Genomic DNA, 27936 nt, shown 5'->3' on the forward strand with positions numbered 1-27936 from the left:
GGTTCCTGAGATAGGCACAAAACTACATCCTGTGGCTATAGATTTATACAAAACCCTAAACACCTTTCCAGGCACTCCACTAGGGGATTTCAAAATCCACACAGTTATTCCAGGAGAAATTCCAAGTATTGCAAGATTCATCCCTATTTAAAAGAATTAATCCCTTGCTAAAAGACTTTTCTTTCACCATGATAAGGAAGAAATGTTCTAGGAAATAATTCCAGCAAAGACTGATCTCATAGTTCAAGATACCAACCATTAAAGTGAATTTGGCAAAAACAACATTCAGAGAAGTAGAAATTGAGCCTCACAACCATATGAAAAAAGTTTGCTTGTGGTTTTGGGGTAGTGATTTCAAGTCTAGTTCCTTGGACAAGAACCCTCCTTGCAAAAGAATAGTTATTGGAAAGGCATGGATATGCACCTCAATTTCTCCTTTTCAGTCTCTTCAGGTAGGCAACTCACTCTGTCTAAGCAGTTTAACAGCAACTGGGCCAGAGAAAAATAGAGAAACTGGTGGCACAGGCATGTGACCAAGAGTCTTTGAAATACAGTAAATCCTGATTGAAATCCATTTTCCCAACAGGAGGAAGAGGACACTTGGGCCTCCATCATCCCCTTCCGCTGTGTGAACCCTACACTGCTCAGCACTCTGGATCCTGAGTAAAACTTTGAAAAGTCATAATAGAAAATGGAGGAAACATCATTAATAAACTTGGTGTTTAGGTGATGTATTTAGACTAAAGTCTGACATTTGACTCCCACTGGATGTGTGCAGCCTTGAAGTCCATCACAGCTTTCCTTCAGGCAGTCATATTTTAAGAAGGAAAAGATTCTGAAAAGTTATTTTTAGCCACTATCGCTGGAATCAAAAGTTGTCCCTATCCATCAGCACAAAATCAAAATCAGAAAAGTCAAAATATAAAATATAATCATCCAGCGGAACACGATCAGTGACTAACAACTTCAAACTTTGTCCAATTGAGTCATTCCACTTTCTGATTTCATTTACGTTCTTTTTGACTGTTAAAAGAAAGGAGAAAGAATTGAGGGGAAAAAATCCGACGCAAAACTTAATTGTTGTTGATCACCCTGAAACATCCTAAATGGGAATTACCTTCCACAAGGTAATTCATCTGCTTTAAATATTAGGTCCCAAGGGACGAAACTTGCATTACCACACCACCATCCTTTCTACATGCTGAACACCTGGAAAAATGGCAATAAAACTAAAGATGGGGTCACACAAATCTGTTTTCTTGTTACACAGCAATTTTATGAGCCTATTTCTGGCCCAGCCAGATTCCCACAAACCACAGCTCTGCACCATCAGGGAGTGCAGCTATAGCCAGGCTAGGCTTTTAAAATCTCAGGGGTAGCCAAACCACTGACCCTATGAGACTTAGGGCTGCTCCAGCATCACATCATAGAAGAACTCATGGTTCACAGTATTTTGCACCTGAAAATCAAAATCAGATAAAGAAAAGTCTCAGTTTAATACAACAGTGAAGCCAGTAATTCATATTGAGATTTAAACACCTGTTTCATTTCTGACTGCAAGCCCTGGCTCTTTTAACATCCACATGTAGGTATTAGATGCACCAGAACCACTTCTTTTTTTAAAATCCTCATTTAATTCTTTTCAGCTGCAGAAAAAGCTTACCATAAGCAGAAAGCTCCTTGTTAATCTCCAAATCTCCATGGAGAGTGCATCTGTTATGGAGCTCCCTCTGATCTTATAGTTTCCTACTGATCTAAAAATAAATATTTGCTCATAATTTATTTTAAAAAATCAGTTTCTTTTCCAGGATATCAGAGTAATGTCTATGAAAGAAAGGGAAAAAATTTGTTCTTTTATTCTGGCTTTCAAGAAAGCTAATAGAAATAACACCTGATTCACTCAGAGAGCTATTTTAAAGCCATTTATAAGCATGACCTTCAAAGAAAGACAAAATTCCTTCTTCAGTGCCTGTCATTGGATCTAAACCTGCCTCAATGAAATCAAAGTGCTCTGTTTTGCTGGACCCATAGGATGTGGGCAGGACCATCCCTCCCTGGGGTCATTAAAACCAGTCTGTCTGAGCATCCTTGACTGCTTTTTCGGTAACACTCTTTATGTCACCTCTGTGGGACAAGACCCTGCCAGGAAGAGCTCCTGCGGCTCCTGCAGAAAAGTCACTTTGTGCCTTTGCCTTTGTGTGATCACAAAGTGCCTCTGCAGCCAGCAGCCCAAATTCCACTGCTGGATGAATGCTCGCTCACCATTTAATGATATGCTGCCAGGACAAAGCACCTCCTTCCCTTTCCCTCTTGCCTGATGTTTTACACTAGGCTGTTTTATTTGGTGCCTTCCAACTCCTGCTTCATGAAAAAAAATCTGTGAATATGATACTTTCATCTTCTCCATGCTACTTGTGGGCCCTACTATATCCCATCAGATTCCCCCTCTTTCAAGGTGAGTCCATTTAACCTGCCGTTTTACAGAAGCTGTGCCATGATTTTTACTTGGTTTTGCTGCCTTTAAGCAGTTCTTTCTCTCTTCTGCCATTCCCGGGACAGTGTTCTGGAGCTGTGCATGACTGCTGCAGGTGTGGTGTGCCAGGACTCCTGGCCCTCTTTCCTAGCTCAATCCCAGTTCCTCCTACCAAGTTTTTTACCTTAGCTGAGCTCGCTGTGTGGGCAGAGTAAAATGGGATTGAAAAACTGCCAAACCCAATCAATACCACCCAGCACTCAGGTTCGCACTGTTGGAATCTGCTGTCTCTGAGCCTTGGCTGGTCACATTTACAGACAGGTTACTGCTGAAGGGGACAGGATGAGTCTGGAGGAAAAGCCTCCACCTGCCTGTATCTCTGCACCTGCTGCCAGCACTGCCTGGCAAGGTTCTCCACTGTGCACCTGTTGTCAGATGAACAGAGAAAAGAGGATGAATTCTTCACCCCAGTTTCCAACTCTCCTCAGGTGTCTCAGAGAATAACAGGACAAAGCTACCCGTAAGGAGAACATCTCACTTTGATGTCCTCTCAGGCAAGAGTGTGTTAAAAGCCTGTCCAGGTAGCACTCCACTGGGTCAGGATGCCCAAACCATGGCAACTCCCAAACTTTGATTTGTAGGATCCTTTTGCCAGAGATGCCAACTGTCTTTTGGGGCTGGGGAGAAAATAGGTGGAGACAGTATTTTTTCTTTAATTTAGAGAATCATTTTAATAAGAGTATCTGCAAATAGCTTCCCAAGATGTTTTGCTTGTTTCTCATTAGACTGAAATGGTCCTCACACACATTTTGCAGCCACTCAAGACATAGAATCATAGAATGGCTTGGGTTGGAAGGGACCTTAAAGATCATCCAGTCCTAAGTCCCCTGCCCTGGGCAGGGGTATCTTCCACGATCCCAGGTTGCTCCAAGAACCATCCAACCTGGCCTTGAACACTTCCAGGGATGGGGCAGCCACAGCTTCTCTGGGCAAACTGTGCCAGGGCCTCACCACCCTCAGAGGGAAGGATTTCTTCCTGTTCTCTGATCTAAACCTACCCACAGTGAGAGCAAAAAATTTTACTACAGACAAGTACAGGTTAAGGATTGCAGTTAAATGGCATCAAAAGCAGCCTTGATGTAAAAGCATACAATTTTGTGATCAAAACCCAAGACAAAAATCACAGGTATCAGCATTGATCCATTATCTTGCTTTATTTGAAAGCACATTCAGATAACAAAGTGCAGAAAATTAAGTCTGCCCATGATGTCATCCATCTGGTTGTGTGTTTAGAGGAATAAAAACGGCAGAGAAAAATTAAAATCACCACTGTTATACCAACACAGTGACAGTAAAGTGTCCCCTGATGTTAAGTGCAGCCAGTAAGTGAGGTTATTTACTGCTTCATAACACAGTGTTGTATATTAATAACATATTAACTCAGCAACACCACTTGAGAACTTACACAGTTATTTACAGGCTCGCTCCATAAATTTTCTCTTACATTGGTGATTGCAGTTCCAGGACATTGCACTGACACACAATGTGTTGGAAACATTGATGGACACAAACAATTGAATTTTATACCATGAGTTACAAAATCATAGTAGCTAATGAACTCTCCCACTGCTCTGACCTCTGAGGTTCATTAATCACCAGACTCACATTCTCCATTACACTTTGAGCTCCAACATGCTGAAAAAATTCAGTAATGAATATTCTAGGAAGTTTTATATTAGTTTAATACAGCTTTGAATGTTGCTTACAACACCAGCATGCTATGACTGACACTTCAGCTGTGTTCTCCAGTGGGTTATTGGGAAGGTCAGGTGCCTCTCTTAAGGATTATAATGAAGCAGAACATGAAGGAAGCCAAAATCACTCAAAGCCAGGTGCAAAGTGGCCTTCAGCCTTCCTCACCTTTGTGCTACCAGCCAAGCTAAATTTTTAGTGCAGTCAGTAGATCTCCTCAGCAGAAAGAACCATCTCAGCTCAAGGTCTAAGTTGTTTACAAGACCTCAAGGTCTCAAGTTGTTTACAACAGTGTTGGAGAACCAGCTCCCAGAGAGTGGTCAGTACATCTAGCATTGCTTGGGCCCCATAAAACTGGAAAGATATTTTCTCCTTTAATTTCTATCACAGTTCCAGAGAAGTACCCTGATTTTCATGGGGTTGCACCTGGTTTATCTCATCTTTCACTGAGAAAGGAGCACACATTTTCCCTACTTTGCCTTTTCCCTACTTTGCCTTTTCCCTATGGACCAGATTCCCTGTTGTGGATTTTGTTAACCAGGTGCAACTCTAAAAAGGCTGCTGAGGCTGCTGTGGTGGGAGATGAGCAAGGCAAAGGAAACACAAGACCCATTTTTTACATTAGAAACTGGAAAGAGATGTAGATCATGGACTTCCAAGCAGCTGTGCATGTATTTTCAGCCGGAAGGAGTCTGACACCTTAAACAGAACAGAAATCTATCTAATACATGTCTGTGATTTCTTGCTCTACAATGTTAAGCATAGACCAGTATCAGGACATTAAATGTGAATACAATCCTACTGCCAACAAACTGAAACAATAAATACAGCACACTTACACAAAAAATTACACTTCAAATTATTTCTTAATAGGACACACCTTCAATAGCAGAAATATATTTCTATACAAATAACACACCTAAGCTTTGAGATAACAATCATATTATAGTTGGTTTTGGGTCAGTATCACTAAAAATCTCTTGGTATCTTTGTAAATTTAACTCTATTAGAAATATAATTCCTAAGAATGAAAAGGTAGATCACAAACCACTAATATATGTTTTGCTGAAGGTAATTTCCTCATGTAGTTTCCCTGTGGTTGTTTGGTGCATTTTAATTTAATGACTCTGGGATTCCAGATTTATTATCATGTGCTCAAAAGCTAAATAGCACAGCTGAAAATATTTTACTCCAACAAATTGTCCATGGCAGTAATTACAGCACTTTATTTCAGCTTGAACTGCAAGTGCTGCAGAATGATACCTCTGTGAGAAGCTCATCTAATAACTGTGAAAGCAAAGCTTCTTCCTTCATAATAAAGTTTAACTCTGCATCTGCACATGACACTGCATTGCACCAACTTTGGATTTTGAAATCACTTCATCAGAAGTGAAGTCTCACGTTGTGAGGGATCTTTTGAAGCCAGATCCAGTGTAAACCATTCAGCTGTCTGTACAGCAAGATCAGCACTCATTGCTGCAGCAGCACAGACAGCTTAGGTGAGCTCCTACTAGCGTTTAAATTAGTAAAATGCTCAGAAATTCACATATCAGGACTATAAATGACTGTACAGAAATATTGCCAATTGTTAAAATTTTTTGTTAGTAGATTAAATAATCTATTCTTGAGTGTCTAGTTAATCATGTCCCAACTTCTCCCCTTCAGAACTCTTCCAAAGCCTGAATGTTCCTGTAGCTCAAAGTCCCTTTCCAGCTTTTCCTGCCTTAGCTTCCAGCTTTGATTTCTCATTCTATCACCTTCTGAGACTGCAAATAACTCCCTTCTTTCATTTACATTATTTTTTCCTAGAAGTTATTTATAGACTGATATAATTTTCTCTGAGTTTTCCTCTTTTAGACTACTTTGCTTAACCCTGTCACTCCCTCACCTCAGTTTCTGCTGCTTACACATTATCAATTTTCTCTCCTCCCTGTTACACTTTTTCTAAAGCTTCCCTTAGCACTGGGGACCGGAACTGCAGACAGAAAGGCAGGTTCTCCACCCACTGATAAATCCCAGATAATGGTTTGTAATTCAGGAATGAGGATCTTCAGGGGCTCCAGGGAAACACTTTTCGGTGCTGCAGACTGCCTCCATGAATGCAAAGCCCTAAGGTAAGATCCCTTCCTTGACACATTCTGTAAGATTTGTGCAGAAAGACTTTCACACCAGCCTCTGATTTTAGGATGCTGAACCTCTGTGTAGCCCCTTTTAGAAACCGAAAACATCTTCCCATCTCTATTTTTTAGATGTACCTATTTTCTACACATACCTATTTTCTAAATGTTTCATATTTTCACTAATGTAAGATTATACTTGATGCAATGTAACATTATTTATCATTTAAAAAGCGTTGTGTACTACACATCTATCCACCATCTATACCTGAAATAATTCTGTGCAATGTCAGGTTTTGGTCAGTGCAATGTTCACTGGTTATTTCACAAATTTATTAGCAATATTCCACAAAGACTAGGAGAGCTATTCCCAAAACTCTCTTCAGTACTGTCTTCAAAATACAGACCAATGATCATCTTACTGACCCAGGGAAACCTTTACCAGGAACTTTCATTAATTTGTTGCAGTCACTGGTTTGATACTGACTGTGTCTCTCAGAACAGATCTCTAACAAACCTGGTGGGTTTTCTTTTCTACCCAGCTAAGACACAAAACTGCAGTCATTGACTGAAAAAGGCTCTTTATTCAAAACTAATGAAGCATCCTGTAAGTTCAGAAGTAATGAGAGCCTGAAAATCTGTAGCTCCACCTTGTATTTCAAAAGGTTTTGCTCTGGTTTGTATGTCCCAGACCCTCTGCCCCAGCTGCAAATTGAAACAGGGGTAACTGGGGAAGTGAAAATCATTCCAGACAGTTATAAAAACAGCCCTCACCCTGAGCACCGTGTTCCAAGTGAAGAAGAATATGAACCATCCTGAAAAGTAAAGCATGTAGATAAGAAAAATGTCATTATGGGATGCACAAGAGCTCCAGAACACGTGTAAACATGGTGATGATGATGGTGGTGCTCTAGTTTCAGATAAATGAATGTTCTAGATGTTCTTCCTTGGGCCCAGACACCTGGAAAGGCCTGTGAAACTTGGGAAAATACAGATGTGGACGGAACCAACCAAACCTTCCTTGAGAGGAGGGAAGAAGAGAAATTGGTGTTATGGTGAACATCATTTGTCAAGAACTTCTTACCCAGAGAGAGGCTCCTGTGGGGACATCCTGAGCTGGAAAATGTGACTAAAAACATGCCACAGCTGCTTTCCTGAGGGATACAGATTGATGTGTCTGAAAGTTCCCTGGTGGGAAAATAGGTAGAAACACAAACATAACATGAATAATGTAGAACTACAGGGGAAATAAGTGCCTGGTCATTTACCAGCTATTCAGGTTGATTCTCATGGCCAAGAACAGCCTGCATAGTGGAGGTGGGACAAGCTCTAAAAGACATTGTCAGCCAAGAGAAAAGTTCCACCAAGGAATCCAATTCACTATCATTGTGCCTGTCATTCATTAATCACACTCTCTTTGTATGAGGACACATCAATTTTCTCTTTCGCTTTCGATGCCACAAAACCAAAAATCTTCTGCTATCAGCAGTCTTGTACTGTGAGTGATAAATATTTTTAACAAATCACTTGTTGGGTTAGAGTCTTTTCATTTTTATTACAGGTCTACAAATAAAATTTGCTACAGCTGCATTCACCTGCATGGACAAATGCTCCCTACTCTCTTCCAAGATCCCACAACCATAACTTACATTTTGAGTACTTAATCTTTTTTTCAACTTCCATCATAAAACTTTGTTTAAATCTCCTATTTCAAGAGTTTCTTCAGGCATTTTAAATCTTGATATTTCTTCATTGTCAACATATTTCCAAGTCTTCAGAAGAAGGTTTATAGTCATTCGTCATCTATGACTGAAAATGACAAACAAAAAATTTCCATACCCACATTCTTTGCATAATTTCACTGTCCCTTCAAAATACAGTATTGCTCTCATTACTCTCTTGCTCTCAATCTTGCTGTCCAGGTCACCTCATTACCTAAGTGGAGTCTTAGCCTGTGTCAATTGCTTCCTTCAAGTCATGTGCAGTGAATTCAAATAGAATTTTGCCTCTTGGCAGCTTGGCCTGAATGCACACAAAGGTTATATAATAAAAGATCCTCATTTATAGCTGTTATCCTTGATGGTACTATTTTCATTGAAAAACATTTAGCTTAATGTTTATACATAAAAAGAGGAAAATTCTTAATATAACAAGGAGGATGAAATATTGAAAATACAATAAAGAAATCTTCCTTCAGAGTCTTATTCCTTACTCATTCATCACACTGAGTAGGTTTGATAATGTTGGTGCTTTGACAAAGCTCAGATCACAAAATGGCATAAGTTTGAAATTTGTAAAACATTTAGAAGTTTTCTAGAACAGGAGAGTGAGAGATTCATTGTCTTTTGATGACCTCAGACTGAGCTTACATATCTCAGTTTTATATAATAATCAATTATCAGCCTCAACACGGGAAGAGGAAGAAACTCTGTCCTGAGCATCTGTGGCAAAGTATTATCTTTAGAACCATCTGGCTGCAACCTTCAAATCAATTCAAAGCTGACCTTGAAAATTTGAATCCATAATAAGAGCCCTCATTCCTCTACCACTGTGATCCCAAACAGAGCAGAAATTGTGTGAGCTGCTTTATATACAGGTGAACAAAGAGAGTGCTCCAGTTCTATTTTGTCATTGAATCCAATGAGATCCATTTGCTCTTAGGTTCAGATTCTGCATTTAAATTAAGCACTGTATGCTGAAATGTGCATGTCCTGCTCGGTTCAGGGGAACATCTTCCACTTGAACACATGCTCAGCATACACTTGTCTCTAACTCCTGCACAAGCTGGACTCCTGAAGTCTCTCCTAGAGCAAGATACTGTTCAGTCATGGCAAAACTGAGTTTTCAGACAAGAATAGTTACAGCATTAAATAAACAAAAAAATTAAATAATATGAAAATAAATAGCTTTAAGTCATATGAAATGTTTGTCATTATTCTGGAAGTTCATATTTAGATTTATTAAACTTCTGAATTCTTTAGGTAGCACATGTATCTAGTCCATTTGCTATAGTGGAATCCAAAAATATCTTACACTCTTTAAAAATTTAAAATTCAGCCCTACCACAAGTTTGGATCCACTTCTGGGATGAACCGGCAGCAATTCTGAGGTAAGTATATAATTTTAACAAATAAAGAGAAAAGCCTGCCCAATTTAAATTAGAGGAAGGGCTCATGCACAAACTGTGAGTTGATCTACCCCTAAATCTGGCCAGAGTATTGAGCAAATCCTACAATTTTACCAACAGTGTTGCTCCAGCTAATCTCATTTATAGGGCCACTGTATGTCTGATTTACATCACACCTCAGTTATGAAAAACACCTATAGATACAAACAAAATCTTGTCTGGATGAAGAAAATAATAAAAGCTTCAGGATAATGCAGGCAAGGTTGTTAAAATCTTCATAACCAAGACTGCAGATATTGTAAAAGATGCCTTCTGCTCTGGATCAATTTGTGGAGTCAATTTGCAACCATAATTAAGGAATGAGTTGGTCTTGTGCTGAAAGGTCTGTAGAAAGGAAAGAACTCAACTTCTGGGGGAAAATTAACACAAAACCACAGATAGGTAACATGGCAAGTCTTTGTACCTCTGCAAGATCTTTTTGTTTTTATTCAAACTTCTTTTGCTAAAGCATTGCAGAAGAGGAAGCAATACTTTAGGAAAATTCAACAGAATTCTACTCCTGCTACGTGGTCTGAATAACAGCAACTGCAGAATGGGAGTGCTGGGACATGCCAACAAATGTCATTAAACCTTTATGATATTATTGTATAAAGCAATATTAACATCACCATGGATCAGCTACGAAAGGAGTTCAGTTCAGGGTGGCAGGAAATGCATGTTAAACACAATTCTGAAATAACAGTAGAATAAATTAATGTTAAACAGGAAATATTAAACAGGAAAGTAATTTAAACTCTTTCACAAATGCTTTCTTTCCTTAAAGGAACAGCTCAGAAGAAATCTTTGCCCTTGTAACTCTGAGTTTTTTTGACAGTCAGCATAAATCTGTGTGGGAGACTCTTTGATTTGTAATTAACTTATTTTTAATGGAATTGTATCATTCTTGAAGAAATTACATAGAAACATCAAAATCATCATTTTAAGCATTAAAAATCTGCTTTTACTGAAATGCTAATTTTTGATCTATAGTGATACCTTCACCTTAAGAAAAATCCAAAGGAGAAAAAGGAGACACGAGGAATAATTATGTCTCCTATCCAGCACAACTGTTTCAGCTGCCTTATTCTGCAGGTCATCTCAAGACACATTGTTTTTCTGTTGAATGCATTAGGAACTTGCAGAACTTTGTTCTCTCAAGTAGTTGCTAATCCTCATCCTTCCAGGACTGAGTGTTTAAAAAATTAATCTGCAGCTGCACTTTGGAAAGACTCCTCTGTTACCAGTACTGTAACATCTTCTCACAAACACAACAGTTTTGAATCTGGTTTCATGGTTGGGATTGAGGAACATTTTGCCATTTTATACCTCATTAATTGATCTGATAAAGAATTGTGATGAGTAAAGTACACAGTGAAAAATGTTTCTGCTTATTGCCATCATATTTCATTGTAATTTTGGCCAGAGAATGATAAAAATGTGTGAAATATTGGTTTGCTCAGTTTAGCTTGGGCTGACTTCATTTAAGTTCTGCTTTTTTATTACAAAGTTATTCATAACTCCTAAATGAATCTACAATTTGAGCAAGAGACCTTTCCCCTCTTGTTTAAAATTGAGTAAGGATTTGTTATTCTGTATCTCGTCAAGTGATCCTGTGTATGAATGTGGCACCTCTGACTTTGCCATGACTAAAATCAAAATATTTCTGAATATTGAAGGACTGAAGTCAAAGTGGTTTAACACAGCTTGTAGCCTCATGATTTGGGAAGATGCTCGCCAGGGAAATCCAGTCAGCTAATGTTTCCCCACTGTGTAGTTCAGAGCCCTGAGAAATGAAGCTCTGACTCAGATTTTTCCTCTGAGAAATCCTTTCTCTCATGCTCCAGGGCACCACTGGTCTTTATGAATACTTTCCTTCTCCTCAGGGAAAATATTGCCCAAACTATCATTTCTGCTAGTGCTAAGAACAAAAAAGGCCATTTTAAAGCATCTCAAGTAAAGGAAATTTTTTAATAAACACAAAATTTCTCTGTTTCTTCTTCCTTTCAGTACTTAGAATATTTGCCCAAGTCTAATGCACTATTTTGGTCAGGATGGAAAGAACTGTACATTGTACATAGGAAAAGGGAGTAAAATAAACCTGTCACCATATTTTAATTCATTTACAGAAAGAGGAACTTGAGCCAGTAGGGTTGTTTGTCACCAGGTTTTCATTTGCTGTAGGTGAGATGATCCCTCAAGCTTCCAGCTGGGTTTCGTTCATGGCTGTGGAGTCCCTGTGTGCAGATATTGTGTATGTCCTGTGGGCAGAGAGGGTACAATGGTCATTTTGCCACACCAAGATGGAAATTAAGTTCCTACTTCTGGGAAGTGATTCCTCCAGATCGTTTTGTTCACTGCACAGGCCTAGAGAAGCCAGCTTGTATTCAGCTTGAGGGACTGGGTAAGACCTTCAGATGCTAAACACAAATCCAGCTACCAAAAATCCACAGAAGGCTCTTTGAATTTGTGTCCCATTTGACTAAAACTGCAGCAGGGATTTTGGCACACTATAAATTCAACACCTCAGACATTTACAACATATATAAACTCTGCATGTTCTGCAGATGAAATAAATCTCAGTGTAAGATTATGGATCTGCTGCAAGAAGTTGTGTAAGCTCAAGATTGACTCACTGAGCTACACACCAAAAATGCTGAAATTTGTAGGGGAATAATATGAATTGTCCTTCATGTTCAATAATAAAATTGTCCTTCATGTTTCTATCAAGGCACATATGCTTTAGGCCTTTGGAGCAAATTACTGGAATTGTATTGTTTCACAGTCACTTATGTGTGCCATGATGTTTGTGACAGTCTACCCTGTCAGATTAACATCCACTGTTATCTCGTTGTTCAACCACAAAAGTAAGGCACTTGTCTGGCATAATACAGAACTATACTTTTCCTCCAAGTGCATAATTAGTGTTTTCAGGAATTCCACAGGTGTGCAGCACAAACTTGGCTTAAGGGTTGTAAGTTAAAAAAAAGGAGACTTTCTTATGAGATAATTACACTTTGATTTGTCTGGTTTGAGGTGGGTTTTTTTGGTATGAATGATACCTGGAGGCTCACTGAAGAATTATTGTCTCTCCCTGTTGATTCCGTGGCTGAAATGTATAGTATTAACAGGTTAATTATGGAAGGAATTAACACAATTCTCTTCCATTTGCTTCACTGGCAATAGCGGTCATCAACACCTTCTAGAGGAAAATCATATGATGATGTGAAAGAAAAGGATTAGGAAGACAGGATTGATCCAAAACCCATTAAAACCAATAGGACTTTTTTTCCAAACTATATCAATGGAGTTGCAGCTGGACCTAGAAGGACTGTCTTCTTTCTTGTCCTTATACACCTACAGTCACTTTACAAATTCTCATGGCAAGAAAAATCCCAAATCAAAATGGTCATGGTCAAACACAAGAAATAAGATTCAGTGAGCTGTGATTCTTGTAAGATCTTATTTTGGTACTTTTTGGAAAATGATGTTCTTAAAGGTATCCCACTCCCCAAAGAAGAAATTACCTTGATTTCTTCAAAGAGCTCTTGGCCTTCAGCCCTCCCGGTCGGCAGCAGGCAAACTTGCAATCAATGACCTGGTAAATGATGGGGTTGTACATGGCCGCTGACTTTGCCAGCAGTGTTGGGATCACTGAGAACTGGATGGGGACCGAGTCAGGCCGTCCAAAGGCTGACCAGACAGAGACCACGGCGTAAGGGATCCAGGCAATGAGGAACCCTGCGCAGATCAACATTGCCACCTTGTGAGAGCAGAAAAGAGACAGCAGGGTTTATCCAGAACAGTCAGACACTGGCAGAGCAGCACAGAGCTAGGCAGAGTGCAAGGGAGTTACATTCCACTGAATGGAAATGAAAAATTATAACTTGCTTTTTCATGTAAATTTGCAATATGAACAAAATCTGCCTCTTTATCTCTTGCCTGTTTCTTTTGCCTGACACAGAGTAGTTAATGAGTCTGCTATCAAACCTTTAAAAATACAGTAAAGTCTGGCTAAATATGAGGAAACTAAATGAGATTTCAAAAAATAATAATAGCTTGATGTTGAATTCAAATTATTTAAAGAGAGGATTCCCTTCAAAACACAGAATCTCCTTTTTAGGAGATTAGCAGAGTGCGAAGGTTCTTGAAAAAATTCTTTTGAAAACTGGGAATTTAACTGAGAGTGAGAATGCTAGTAAAATGTCTAGATTTATTCCTCCTAACCCAAATCATGGATTTTTCACTCCATTAGAATATGTAAATACTTTAAAAAACAAATTTATGTTAAATATTTTAGTTCTGATAAATGAGTTCCTGGCAAATTAGTAAGTGACCTCGTTATAATGTAACAAAATTTAACCATAAATAAATTTAGTATAAATACCAAAGAAAAATTGTTTGGGGCCAAAATCTGTGATTTGCATACTTTACTTGAACTAGCCTGTCTGCACTCAGTCACAGCCTGATATCACTTCAAATGATGCCATGCCATCATATATCCTGAAAAACATCTGCCTTTATGCTGCTGCCATTGACAGATCAGTGCTGCACCCACACTGGCAGCAGCACATGTGCACTCATTTGGAATAAGGCGATTAGCAGGATTAGAATACAAAAAAAAAGTCACCAGAAGGCACAAGGGGTTTGGACATTGCATAACCTTTCCTGCAGCCTGCTCTTTTTGTTGTCTGTCGCTGAAGGAATGGTGCAGGTGAGCCAAGGATTTCAAACACAGCCTGTTTGTGCTGTGGAGTCAAATGGGTTGTAAGGGAAATGAATTTTCCATATTTATATTTACCCCAACAATATGTTCTCCAGTGTAGATCCAAGACAGGAGGGAAAATTACTGGTGCTGCAACTCAGATAACATTGAATTTTACATGATCCTTCCAATATGCAAAAAAAAAAAAAAAAAAAACCCAAACCTGCAGCCTCAAATCAAAAGTTTCCATTGCTCTTCAAAGGAAATTTGCTGAATAACCACCAAAAAACATAACAATTGGAAGCATCCTTTTGAAAGGCAAGTGAAGTTGTACCAGCTGTACTGGCAGCACTGGCTGGGCAGGTACGTAGCTGAGATTTTCAGATATGTTTAGGCATAATGCCCCTTATTGCTGCATGTTATATAACTCTCAGTTCAACTCAGAAAAATTGTAATAAAATTTGATCAGCCAAGCAAAACTTGCTGCTTGTCTCGCTCTTAGCATGTCTTACAGAGGCTGGTGAATCTTTTACAGCTAAGGAATCTGATTTTGTTCAATACAAGCCTTTATTTTGAGAGATTTCCTGGCACAATAACCAGTAAGGATCATGGCTGTCACTACTGCCAAACAGAAAATAGATTCAATCAGAAAGGGAAAACAGGATATGGTCTGAGATGGAAAATTAATTTTAGCAATTCAGTGCATTTTTATCAGCAGTTCATGGCTGAGTCTAACTGATAAATTATTTGCATAAAAACAATTGCAGTGTCACAGGACCAATTTTGGTTTATATCTTCATTAACAGAGGAACGTAAACAGTCTGAAAGTTTTATTTCCCTGCTACAATAATCTGCTCTCTGTTTGTTTTCTGTTATAATTCCTATGCACATCAAACACCTTAAATTACTGTTTACAACAGTTTCTGAAAGCAAATGGTGTTTTATGGAGGGGAGCAGGGCCACAGGGAAATTATATGACTTTTAAGGGCATAGGGGAAAGCTGTGGCAGAGCTTCAGAGTGGATCATGATCTCAGGGACCCAAGTGCCCTAATCTCTGAATTATGTTTCCACCCCTCATCTTGACAGTAACAGAGGAGAAAGCTACAAAAACCACCTTCAGAACATTGTGTTATCTCCAAACCTGCTTCTATGACCCAACACAGCAAACTGAGGAAAATGTTCCTACCTACCTTAGTCAGCTTCATTTCAAGTATGTGGCTGTTCTGAATCCTGGTATCGTAGTGAGCAACTTCTTTGGTGGATGATTTGACTTTTAAAATTATTTTGACGTAGGAAAACACAATCACTGCAGTTGGGAACAGGAGGCAGAAGAAAAGGATGCTCAGAACAAAAACCTGTCCAGTCACTGAAGCCTGTGCCAGCCACCAGTCCAGAGTGCAGGAAGTCCCAAAGGGCTCGGGGGCGTAGTTCCCCACCCCAGCAAAAGGCACTGTAGCCCAGAACGTAGCATAGGCCCAGATTATTGCCAGGCAGATAAATGCATGGTGTCTCTTAAGCCAGGTACCTGGAGGAAAATTCAAGAGTTACAAGTTCACATCCAGATGTGTTTGGCACCATGGAATTTGTTGTGTCACGTGGAAGGGTTCAAGGCCAGGCTGGATGTGGCTGTGAGCAATCTGCTCTCCTGGAAGCTGTCCCTGTGGGGTCTTTGGAACTGGATGGTCTTTGAAGTCCCTTCCAACCCAAACCATTCTATGATTCTGTGAAATATGAGGTTTTTTATTGTTTGACAACTCCATCATGTTCATCTTGGCTCTTTCCAGGTGTCCATAGTGACCCTGAGCTCACCTTGTGCCTCATGAAGACAAAGGCACACTCACATGGAAGCCTCCACCCATCCTTATTTCAGAATTTTGCTTTAATTTGTGATGAATTACAACTGAGAAGAGTCCAAACTAAAGAAATCCAAACAACCAGCCCAACAACAGTCAGAGGAATCTTGTCCAGTAATTTCAATTCTCTAATGTAACTTAGCTTTTTTCCTACTCTTTTTCTCCTATGTTGCCTGACTAAAGCTCAAACTCTGTGACTGAAAAACAAGGATTTACAGTGGAAATAAGATATCTAAGATTTAATTTTACTTTCTCATTCTTTTCCAGGACAGAAAATCACCATGTGTATCCTGTCAGAAGTATCTGTAATATGTGTTTTCAAGTGTCCTTGCCTTTTTAAATGCAAATAGAACTCCTGGAGATCAGAACCTTGCCTCTCTGCTCATCTTGCATACAGCTCTAATTCATCTAGAAAAAGTTTCACTTTGCACGGTTTTCATCACCATCTACATGTTCAACATGTAGGACTCAGATACGACTAACAAATTTAAATCTTTCATTTTTGCAGAAACTTGCAATATGGTGTAACATAACATATAACATCATACATCTCCTTTCATCTTGGAACCCCCAACTTGCTTGTAGTTTCTGACTCACAGGGGATTTTTCATTCACTTCACACTAACATTAAGGAGATTTCTTCAGGGTTTCAGGGTGATTTAAAATAAAACCAAAGCAAAGAAACACCTTTAATTTGGATGTGTCCCTTTCCAGCTGATTTTACATGTCGGGATCACTGGAAGGAAAATGAACATTGCCTGACAAATGATGTATTCATATATGATGGCTGAGAGACAGAAAGGTGCTTTGTTGTGTTCAGGAGTGGAAAAACAAAGCAACAATAGCATAACTATTAAAAGAGAAACATTTTTTAACCACCTAGACTGAGCATGATAAACATGTTTGTTTATTGCTCTCCATCATTTTGTATGGACCACCATGATCAGAGCCCTTGAGAATAAAGGCTTTGAAGAGTTTCTCTCCCATGAACTAAGATGACCACAGCTGGTGGCACAAATACAGCCAGCCATGAAATATTCACTTCAGCTCTCCAAGTCTGTGAAAAATTGTCTGTGATTTGGGTTGCCACTGAATTATTTTGATAAGACTTCAATAGAAAAAACTGAATCCTGCTTAATATTATTGGTGTATCTAACACTCAGCTTAGGAGACCTCCCCTGCACTCCCATTTAGGGTAAAAGTATGGACACACAGGGGTCTGTGATAGCACATCTTAGTACAGTACCACAGCTTTTATCTGCTGGCACAGACTGGCTTATTTACACTTCCTATCTGCCAACCTTCCTTACAGCTTAACATGATCGATATTTCATGTCATCATAAAGAGATCTGTGGTGTCCCTCAAGTCACATGGGCAAGGTGTTTATTACTTGTAAAGTCACCTTGAGTATTCCCTATATTTGGATGTGAATTTAGTTCCTTATAATGCAAGAGGAACATCTTTTCTATACTGTGACAATATCATTTAGCTGGAAAGAATTAAGCATATAATACATCATATTCCAGAGGTACAAGGCACTGATGGATATGGTGGTAACACCTTACACTGCTAAATTCATTTCATCCTCTCAGGTTCCATTTCCATATTTGAGAGACTATTTCACATTATGACTTATTGCCCTTCCAAATCTCTTAGGTACTTTAAATAGCTTGCCACACACCACAGAGGAATTTAGGCATTTAATAAGGAATATTTTTGTGTTTTGATCCATAGGACCCTGCAATATGTGCATTACTTGCATCTGTTAATGCAGATAGGCCTTGATAGACATAAAGTGATTTATCTGTGAGGGGTTACAAAAACTCATGGCTTAAGCAGACAGCAGAGGGACAACAGTGAGAGTCTTATGTCCAGCAAAATAATTTAACTGGGATTTCTTGAATCATGCAAACATGTTTCTCTCCTCTGCGTACTTGCCTTTATATTTAAGAAAAGTATTCTGAAGAGCTTAATTACTTCAGTGAAGTAAACTATAGCATTTAATACAGCTTTTCCACAGTCATAGATAATACAGTCATCCATATATAGGTACATATTTGTCTTACCATAGGACAAGTGGCAGATTTTCAGGTACCTGTCCAGGCTGACAGCTGTCATGGTGATGAGGCTCCCACAGCCAAAGAAGAAACCAGCCCACCCATACCAGCGGCAGCCCATCCACCCAAACATCCAGCGGTGGGAAAAGAAGGAGATGATGCTGAAGGGTTTGCCTACAACTTCAAAAGAAGGAGAGAATGTCAGCCCACTGATGAAACCCATCCTTGAGAAAATCTCCTTTTATCAGAAAGGCAAACCCTCTCCCTTGCAAAAACTAATACCCATAAAAGTGCTTAACATGGAGAAAGGGCTTCAGACAGAGTAGGTGATGACTTTAGGCTGGAGGGTAAATTTATATGGGATATTAGGAATAAAATCTTTACTCTGAGGGTGGTGAGTCACTGTCATGGGTTGCCCAGAGAAGTTGTGTATGCTCCATCTCTGGAAGTGTTCAAGGCCAGGTGGGATGAGGCTTGGAGCAACCTGGTACACCGGAAGGTGTCCATGTCCATGGCAGGGGTTGGAACAAGATGGTCTTTAAGGTCCCTTCCAACCCAAAGCATTCTGTGATTCCATGGCTTGTGAGCACTCCATGGATAGGACTGAGCCTCAGGTAGCTGTGGCTGAATCCCATGGCACCAGTGATGAGGTAGGATGAGCCAAGCCTGCAGAAGGGCTGGAAAGAGGGGCTATACTACAAACCACAGGAACCAGAGGTAAACCAACACTCTGGAACCAATCATGAGCAGGCTCTTCTCATTATGAAACCTTCAGAGTATGTGTTAGGTCCACAGGCCAACAATTAAACAGGATGGTTTTAGTCAGAGCTTGAAACAAGCTCTGATCTACTTAGTCTACATCCCTGTAGTAGAGGTAGACTAGGTGAAGACATGCAGCCAATTAGGTGTCTTCAAGCACAAGGTAAGGAAATTTGCCTTCAAAAAGGACTTTTTCAAACCTGTCAAGGCCCAGCAGTAGAATACACAGTGAGGTGAAGTGTTAGGTGGGAAGGAAAGATACAGACTTGAGCTGCAGAAGTGGTTTCAGCTCCTCTGCACACCACACATTTTTTTGGTGCCTCCCAGCAAGCCACTGCACACAGATATCAAAACATTCCGAGCTTCCCCAAAGAGATGGGAAACGAGTAACTATTTTCGAGGCTTTCTCTTAGTGCACTTTATCTCATTGCTCCACAGGTAAAAGTGAGTGCTTCATTATGGATGAAGTGAAGTTTAGTCAAATGATATTCCATTCTCACCTTAAAGCAGGTTTAAATTTTTCATATTCTTTGTAAGTATTGTGACAAAGAGAAAGTTTGAAAATTTTAATTATCTAGTTGGAAATCTCCTTTTTTTTTCTCCCAGTTATTAGCTTTTTCTTGGTCTTAATTAGGCAAAGAAAATAAATTAACTTTAATGGAACAGAAAACTCAAAAATTTACAATCTAGGGATATCTGTTTTCCAAACACTTCAGTTTTACTTACCAGCCTGATCTTAAATTCTCCCAGGCCTGAACATTTCAACTGCAACATTCAAACAATATTAAATATTGAACTCCACATCCCTGTGACTGTATTCCTTCCTGCACAGGAGCAGCCAGAGCACTCCAAGGATTTGAAAACACCTCAGCTTCCCTGGGCTGGTTTCCCTGGCTGAACCAGTGTGTGCAATGTCATGGAAGCTCAGGGAATTGGTTTATGAAGAGGCCAAAAATGATCTTGCAAACCATACTTCCCACAATGTAACCTGTTCATAGAAACCAAGACAAAAATCTCTATTTTGTTAATCTTTTTCCTAAAAACATTCCGTTTCACATTGAACTGATGTAAAACCATGCATTGTCCTTTCATTCTTAACAGAAAACTAACACATTTCTTCCAAAACCAAATCTTGCAGAAAATTATGTTTGCTACATCTTCTATGCCAAAAGCACCAGGATTGAAAACCCTTCAAAATCAGATGCATTTTTACAAAAGGTATTTTTGGATCAGCCTAAACCTGTAAGGAAAGTTCTGCCTGGACCCGCAGGATGTTCTCAGATCAATGTATGATGTGCTTTCCTCCAAGCAGAATAAATGCACTTTTAATTTTCAAGCAAAGGCTGACCTTGGTTATTAAGGTTTCAGGAAAAACATTAAATATGGCAAGATCTAGGTTATGGGCTAACAATCAAGTCAGCAACTTTAGGCATATAAGTGACTGACAGCTTTAAAGGCTGACACATTTCTCTGCACAAAATCAAATTTCCCTTCAGCAGCAGGACTGGGAGCAGCCCCGAGCACGGTGTCAGTGCAAAATCAGCCTGATGCAGCTTTGAACAAGGGGCTGGTGCCACCCTGTGGAAATCTGCAGGAAGCAAAACTCTTCAAAACGTTGTTAAGACAAGTGTGTGAAATATGAAGATTTTGTGAAAAAAAATTCTATCTTCAGTTTGTCCAGCAGACAGAACCCATCACATTTCTCAACTTAGAACCTTCCATTAATTAAAAAAAAAAAATTAGAGAACTGAGAAAACCAAGCATGGCTCTTGGAATCACTATTTTTAATTCCAAAATGTAAACCCCAGATAGACTGAGACGTCCATGGAAGGAAGCAAGGTGACCAAGTGGTGCACTGGTGACAGACCATAAGAGAGACATCTCCAGCCCTCACACTAAGAGGAGTCCCAAACAAGCTGTAGTTTGAGTGGTTGGGACACAGTTTTTATGGTTAGGAGATACCTGTTAAAATGCATCCAATCATAGAATCACAGAATATTTTGGGCTGGAAGAGATTTTAAAGACCATCTCATTCCAGCCCCTGCTATGGGCAGGGACACCTTCCATAGTCCCAGGTTGCTCCAAGCCCCATCCAACCTGGCCTTGGACACTTCCAGGGATGGGGCAGACACAGATTCACTGGGCAACATTCAGAATACAAAGCTGGGGAAATTCTCCTGAAATACTCCTTCTCATTGGAATAACTAATATGAGCCTTACAATACAGATTCTTAAAACACAAAGAAAATGGGAATATCACAGAGGAGGAAAAAGCCAGTCTGGGCTTTTTCCTTAACTTCTAAGGGTTGAGAGATGGAAGCAGTGCGTCCATACAGAAATGCCAAAGAAATAATTGGGATTTCTCTGCGTGGTAGCAGTGATATTTATACTAACATCTTTCTTCTACTGACTTGGTATTTCCTTCAAAAATCCATGTTTACTGACCAAAACCACTGGAATCTGCAGAGATGAGCAGATCTTTGGTCTTGTGCTGTGAGAGTTCAAGAAAGCATCAGGGGAGGCTGGGAGACATAATTTTATATTGTTCAGTGATATTTTTGGAGTTTAGATGAGGGCAAAAGCATCTGGCAGAGACAAGGGTAGGAAAAGGGTGCGCTGGAGCTGAGGGCAGAGGTCTCAGTTTATACAACACACAGGGGACAGATGACCCTGCAAGCATGGGAATATAATTCCTTTTATATGGCACTGGGGAGATCCCATGGTCAGCTGAGTCCTGATACCCATTGGATTGTCTGCCATCCAAAATATCCTTTTCTAAAGGACATCCAGTCCTTTCCCTGTGAGCAGCTCAATCAGTCTCATGTCAAGAGCCAAAACAACCATCTCTGCAACTCTGGATAAACCTCTCCAAAGCTCCCTCCTCCAATGCCAGGACATCCAGACTGTGGAGTTGAAATAAAAATCCTCCCAGCTGGCTCATACTCTACAGATTGACACAAATGTTTGATCTAGAGACAAAGGAGGATGGCCACTGGAGGAAAAAACTATTAGCTTTGATGGGCTGATGGCCACTGGCATTTTCCAATTATTTGCCTAAGCTTGTATTTTTGAGGCATTTAGATCCATTCTATTCAGCCTATGGCAAAAAACCATCATTTTCTGCACCCGTAATACTGAGCTATTTTGTGGTTATTGTGCCAGGGTGCACATGGCAGCTGCCTTTGGAGACTTGCCCCGTGCTAAGGTGAACAGGAGCTCTGCCTGTTTTGATAAAATCAACCCTAATTTTTCCTCTGTACTGCTCATTTCTTCCCATCAAGTTGTTCAGGAATGTTGGTATTCATCCTCCCCTATTATTTACATGCAATAATAGAGCAGAAATATCTGCAGCAAAAGGCATTTGATGCTCCCATGACTTGCAGAGGAATGTCTCTTGCTGCTGCCAGGCAGAATGGTGAGATGGTAAAAACAAGGGAAAACAAAAACATGAAATTACCTGAAATGCCCAGATCACACACTGCTAAATTAACAGTCATTATCTCAGCAGGTCTCAGCTTCTTTTTTCGCTTTGAGGACATAAAAATAACATACCCATTTCCCAGAGTTGAAAGGATCCCTGCAATAATGGAAAATAGAATAACATTCAAATTAGAATCATCCTCAAAACCAGCAATACTCCATCTTCCTTGTGAAATTCCCTGACATTTTCAGCCTGAACCTGTGATCCCTAAGGCTGGGCATTTTACACTGAAACGTGATCCCCTCATTGTCACTGTGCAGCTCACAGACCTCGACTGCAGACACGTCCCTCCCACTGCAAATGCCGTTTCCCCTCTGCAGGAGGGCATTGCTTTCACCAGCTGAGCCTGCACAGACATCGACTGAATGCTCACAACAGAAACCCCACAATCCCTCTGTCCTGACCAGCACAATTCTCACTCAAATGTTTATACATCCACGAGAATGAAATTCAGCTCTTTGTAATCACAGGAACCAGAATCTGACCAATTTCAACTTTATTAAATACTCCAATCAGATGTTAAGAGATAAATTTCCAGTTAATATATTAATATCAAATCTTACATTAAAATGTATTTCTATCACAAGAAAGAAAAATTATAAAATAAATCTGATTAATCTGATTTTAACTTCCAGGTGGAGTTTAGTGCATGGGATTATTCTCATACTGTCTGATATATTTTTTTCCATATCATCACCCAAGGACTCACAGCTCTGCAAGTGTGCATCTGCCATGGAATTAATCACACCAGTACAGAAAACTGTAGGGTTTCCAGTTCCCTTGAAGAAAATATGTCTTCACTAATTCATGTTTTAAAGAGTTTAAGGTCAGAGGGAGAGTTTTGCTGTGGAAACACAGGACAGCAGAGAGCATCCCTCTCACGGACCAAGAAGGTGAAAATCCCAAAGGGACCATGGCCCACTGAGCCTCACACCAGATCAGGGGAGACACTTCAGAAGGAGGGAAGCACAGAAGAAAAGAATGAAGAGCAAAGAGTGCCTGTGCTGCTGTTGCCTCACAAAACTGAAGGAAATGAAGGAGAGAAGTTCAACCCAGGAAAGAGTGAGGAAGGGCGTTTTCCATAAGTATTTTAGGTTTAAAGGGTGAGGAAGGGTATTTTCCATAAATATTTTAGGTTTAAAGGGTGAGGAAGGGTGTTTGCCATAAGTATTTTAGGTTTGACACCTGTGTTTCTCACTACCTAAATCAGTAAATAAACATTAAGCTTTGGGGGTTGGAACCGCATGATGAAAGTTGGAATGAGATGATCTTTAAGGTCCATCCAACCCAAACCATTCTGTGATTCCATGATGCTGAATTTATTCCCCTCAAGGAGCCTGTTTGCCCACTGCCTAATTGGGAATGGATCTTCCTGTCTTTATCCCCACCCATCTTCATCTCCACTGCTTTTTCTCTGCCTGTTTCCTCCCTGTCCCACTCTGAGGCTTGTCCTGAGTGCTTGGCTACCTGCTGAGGCCAGCTCCTCACACTATGCCAAAAAAAGTCATGAACACCCCAGCTTTCCTCTGTTGATGAGGCATCAAAGCCACCCTTTGTGCTGCCTTGTACAAGGGGCTCTGCTGGGGCAATCTCTGTTCCCAGAGGGCCCCAGCACCCTCCAGCCCCCAAGCACTGCTGCCCTCTCCAAATGTTGTACCTTTGAATACCATCTCATTTTCATCTGAGTCTTCTGGCAGGCCAGACCTCAGCAAATTAAGTTCAGTAATTAAATGGTTATTTAATTATTTAGTGATTAATTTGGCAATTCAGTAACAAATAATCCAGTATTTAAATGAGTATTTTTTATTTACTCTTGTCCATCAATGGCACAATCCCCTTGCAAGGGTTCCTTGTCCCCACAAAATCAACAAACGCAACCTGGGAACATCCATGAGGCAGAGAGAGAAATGGTTCCCAGATGCTAAAACCAAATTTTTTATCAAGAAATATGAGTGACTTAGGAACCAAAAGTTTACCAAACTCAGGAGAAAAATACTTTGATTTTGAATTTCTTTGTATTAAATGCGGCACATTGGAAACTTTTTATTTTTATATTGACAGCATTGTTTTCTGTATTATTTTACAAAATAAACAGAAGAACAGAAGCTGGCTTATTATTGATCTTAGGTTTTCTCATCAGATTTTATTTACCCTGGGTGAATTAAATTCTAAGAACAACCTACTCTTATGGCTCTGCAAATTTAATCTGAATTATAAGCAGATAGAGGTATTTATACGAGTCATTTTCTTCCTCACAGCTGAGTGAATGAATCTCAATGCCGTGAGCATTTTTCATATATATTAATCCTTTTCTCTCTTAATGCCATTTTCCTCTCCAGTGATATTTAGGATAACTAGAGTGCCAGCATCCAGTTTGAAATACCTTTTGAAAGTATTTGACATTTCCCTGAATCTTTTTCAACTGACTGGCAGTCTAGAGAGACATCTCTATCAGCCAAGTAGCTCTGAAGTTGCCAAGCTGCTCTGAAACCACTGCTCATTATTAATACCAATGCTTCAGAGAGCCCAACCCACAGACCTCCTAATCCCATGACTGGAATTATCCCATTGATCATTTGTGTTGCCTTTTGTCTATGCCTGCATCTGAAAATTGCTTATCTGAATCTTTTTTTAGCTCCTTGATCAAAACTCTGTAATCTCCTTTGGTGAGGCATCTAATGCTCCATTTCTCCTGCTATGAAATGACTTTCCCAGCAGTCAGCTGAAGCCCTTGCTGGAGCAAGCTCCCAGGTCTGGTAGGTTGGAAACAGGGAAGAGAGACTTTTCAGATATAGAAAAAAGGCTTTTTTCCAGGAGAACTGTCCATGGCACTGTGGCACTATTACATATATACAAATAAAGAGCCAAGGATGCGATAACTAAAAAAGCAACACCTGCAGAGCCAGGGCCAGGCTGAGACACACAACCGGCAGCGAGAGCGGAAAGCGTTTACAAGCAGCCAACTGGAGACATAAACTTCCACTTCTCCAACCTGACAGTGGCACTAGACCATTAGAGAAAATAAAATTTAAAAAAAGAAAAAAAAAAAAAGATGGTTGAGGATTTTGTTTTCAATTAAGCTGTTTCATAACAGGCTGAGGAAGTGTGCACACTAGTTTGTAGATCAATAGTGGCTTGCCAAGGGGTTTCAGAGGAGTCAGCAGGTCCCTGCTCAGTAGTTTGTCACCCTGCCTGGCTGTACAGTGAATCAATCAAGGCAGTGATGAAAAAGCTGGTGGGGGAAGTGACAAAGACAAAAGAATTGGATTCTCAGAACCATGTGCATAGTCTGATTTGGTTTTTTTTCTAGACAATTAGAAAGTTACACATGGAAATTAACTACTCAGGACAAAGGATCACGCACTCACATAGAATTTATCAGACTATTCAAGACTCCTGATTTTCTTCTAAGACAAAAAACCAATTATTTTTATATTTCAAACTGGAATACTTCAGCTGTGCATGCAGTCTGACCCTAAAACCTCTGCAGGGTTTCCTGATAAGATCCAGCCTTGTTCACTCACTATTTAGCTTCTTTTCCTTTTTTAAACTCACTTGCTCCTTACACAGCTCAAGTGCAAAAAAATGCACAAAAGCAGTCCTGGTTTCCTACCTCCTGCTTCCCTGTCCCTGCTGTCAGGATGTCCCCACAGGCCATCCTCAGGAGGGGCCACAATTTCTTGCAAAGGAGTTGGGAATGCAGCTCAGTGGAAAACTGTGACAAGTTTAGTCTGAATCACAAGTCATAACAAAAAACCACAGGCGTGGAATCATAAAATCATTTAGGTTGGAAAACACCTTCAAAATGATCAAGTCCAAATTTTGACTGAACACCATCATGCCCACCAAACCATATCAAAAAGTGCCACCTCCACTCATTTTCTGAACATTTCCAGGGCTAAAGATTTCACCATTCCCTGGGCAGCCCATTCCTCTGCTCAACCATTCTTTCAGGGAAGAATTTTTTCCTGAAATATCTTTATTCTATAGATCCAAGGAATATGCAAATACAGCACTTAAATGGATATGGGAAGACCATAATTAGCTCTAATAAAGCCACTAGTGAATCATGTTATGCACACAAGGGCAAAGCAATTAACCAAGTAAAATGCATTTCAAAACACACACTTCAAAAATTAAGTTAGTTCAGAGCTAAATGTGGGATATGATGTGTACAGAAACACACAGAAACAGCAGAACTACCCCGACCCAGGCCACTGGATACAATGAGTTCACAAGTCCAATATCAAAATGATTATGAGACCTTTTAAAATTATAATTTCAGTTTCCTCACATTGCTCAGAATATTGCTCTGAGCCTTTATGGTTGGCTTTTGGCTTTTCACTGGAATTTTTTGAGTCTTGTTCCTTGCCTTAATTTGATTATGCCTGTGATGTTCAAGATATTTCACACCTGACAGGGGTAATTTTTGGAACAGGATAAATCTACACTAAATACAGTGAATATAACAAGGCAACAGAGTGTATATTGGGAAGATTCATCCATCAGACATATTTCTTGGGATTAAAGATAAGTTTACTTAACCAAGTGAAAAAAACACAAAAAGCATGTTGTTTTGTACAGTTCAGTGAAAACTGAAACTGTGTGAAAAGTGAGGATACCTACAAACCAGTGCATGAACACCAAGAACAGCACCCAGATACAGCTTCACCTGTCACCTCTGCCGCTCTGAATTCTTTTTTCAATAAAGACATAAGCAGAATAGAAACAAGAAATAAACAGAAACATAAATAAAAGAGAAATAATAATAAAAACTCTGCTACCTCCACTATGGAAAAGATTACATTAAGTAGATCAATCCAAGGAAAAGAAATAAGACAGAGTAGGGGAGGGAGTATGTAAAGCAGTGAATGAGAAACACAAAGGTAGGACTGACTGACAGATCTTGGTATTTTCTGCACAATTCATTGAACAAGACAATAAATCAAAACTGAAATAAATGTCAAGTAATCACTGTACATCCTGTATTCAGCATTGTCTTCAGGCATCTGACACCTGGAGCCCAGGTTTTTTGTAGAACAGTTCTGCCCTCAGATCAGTTTTAGTGAAAAAATTGCTGTTGAGCTGTGAGAAACTGCATGAAGACCATAAAGCATAAAGGAACTTAAAATATATAAAGAAGAATGGAATAGACTAGACTAGACTAGACTAGACTAGACTAGAATAGAATAGAATAGAATAGAATATGGAATAGCCTGGGTTGAACAGGACCCACATATAGCATCAAAGTCCAGCTCCTGACCTTTCAGAGGACAATTCCAAGAATCCCACCCTGTGCCTGAGAGGTTTGCCCAAACATTTCTTGATTTCTGTCAGGCTTGGTGCTGTGATCACTGCCCTGGGGAGCTGTTCTAGCACCCAAACACCCTTTGGGTGAAGAACCTTTCCCTGATATCCAACCTAAACCTCCCTGACTCAGCTTCATGCCGTTCCCTCTGGTGTTGAGGCAAAAAGACATAATTATGCCCTCCTCCCCAAAGTAAAGAAGGCAAATTATCAAGAATAAGGTCCAGTTTATGTCTAGAAGAAATAGAAACCAGCATTTTCCTGCTG

The 27936-nt window shown here is 39.8% G+C and overlaps 1 protein-coding gene across 2 annotated transcripts in view; it reads right to left on the bottom strand.

Annotated features, from left to right (window-relative positions):
* Positions 1–11632: 11632 nt before the first annotated feature.
* Positions 11633–27936, bottom strand: part of OPN5 (opsin 5) — a 17063-nt gene continuing 759 nt past the window's right edge. The window contains exons 2-6 of one of the 2 annotated variants that reach the window (XM_005418407.2): positions 22339–22458; positions 18132–18302; positions 15402–15736; positions 13033–13268; positions 11633–11766 (exon numbers count right to left, since the gene is read on the bottom strand). In XM_005418407.2, the coding sequence (XP_005418464.1) occupies positions 11703–11766; positions 13033–13268; positions 15402–15736; positions 18132–18302; positions 22339–22458 (926 nt within the window). In that variant the 3' untranslated portion in view covers positions 11633–11702. The remainder of the gene's footprint in view (positions 11767–13032; positions 13269–15401; positions 15737–18131; positions 18303–22338; positions 22459–27936) is intronic. The other variant, XM_031066685.1, reaches the window with a different exon arrangement.

Source organism: Geospiza fortis, unplaced genomic scaffold (assembly GCF_000277835.1).
Source record: "Geospiza fortis unplaced genomic scaffold, GeoFor_1.0 scaffold98, whole genome shotgun sequence".
Classification (NCBI taxonomy): domain Eukaryota; kingdom Metazoa; phylum Chordata; class Aves; order Passeriformes; family Thraupidae; genus Geospiza; species Geospiza fortis.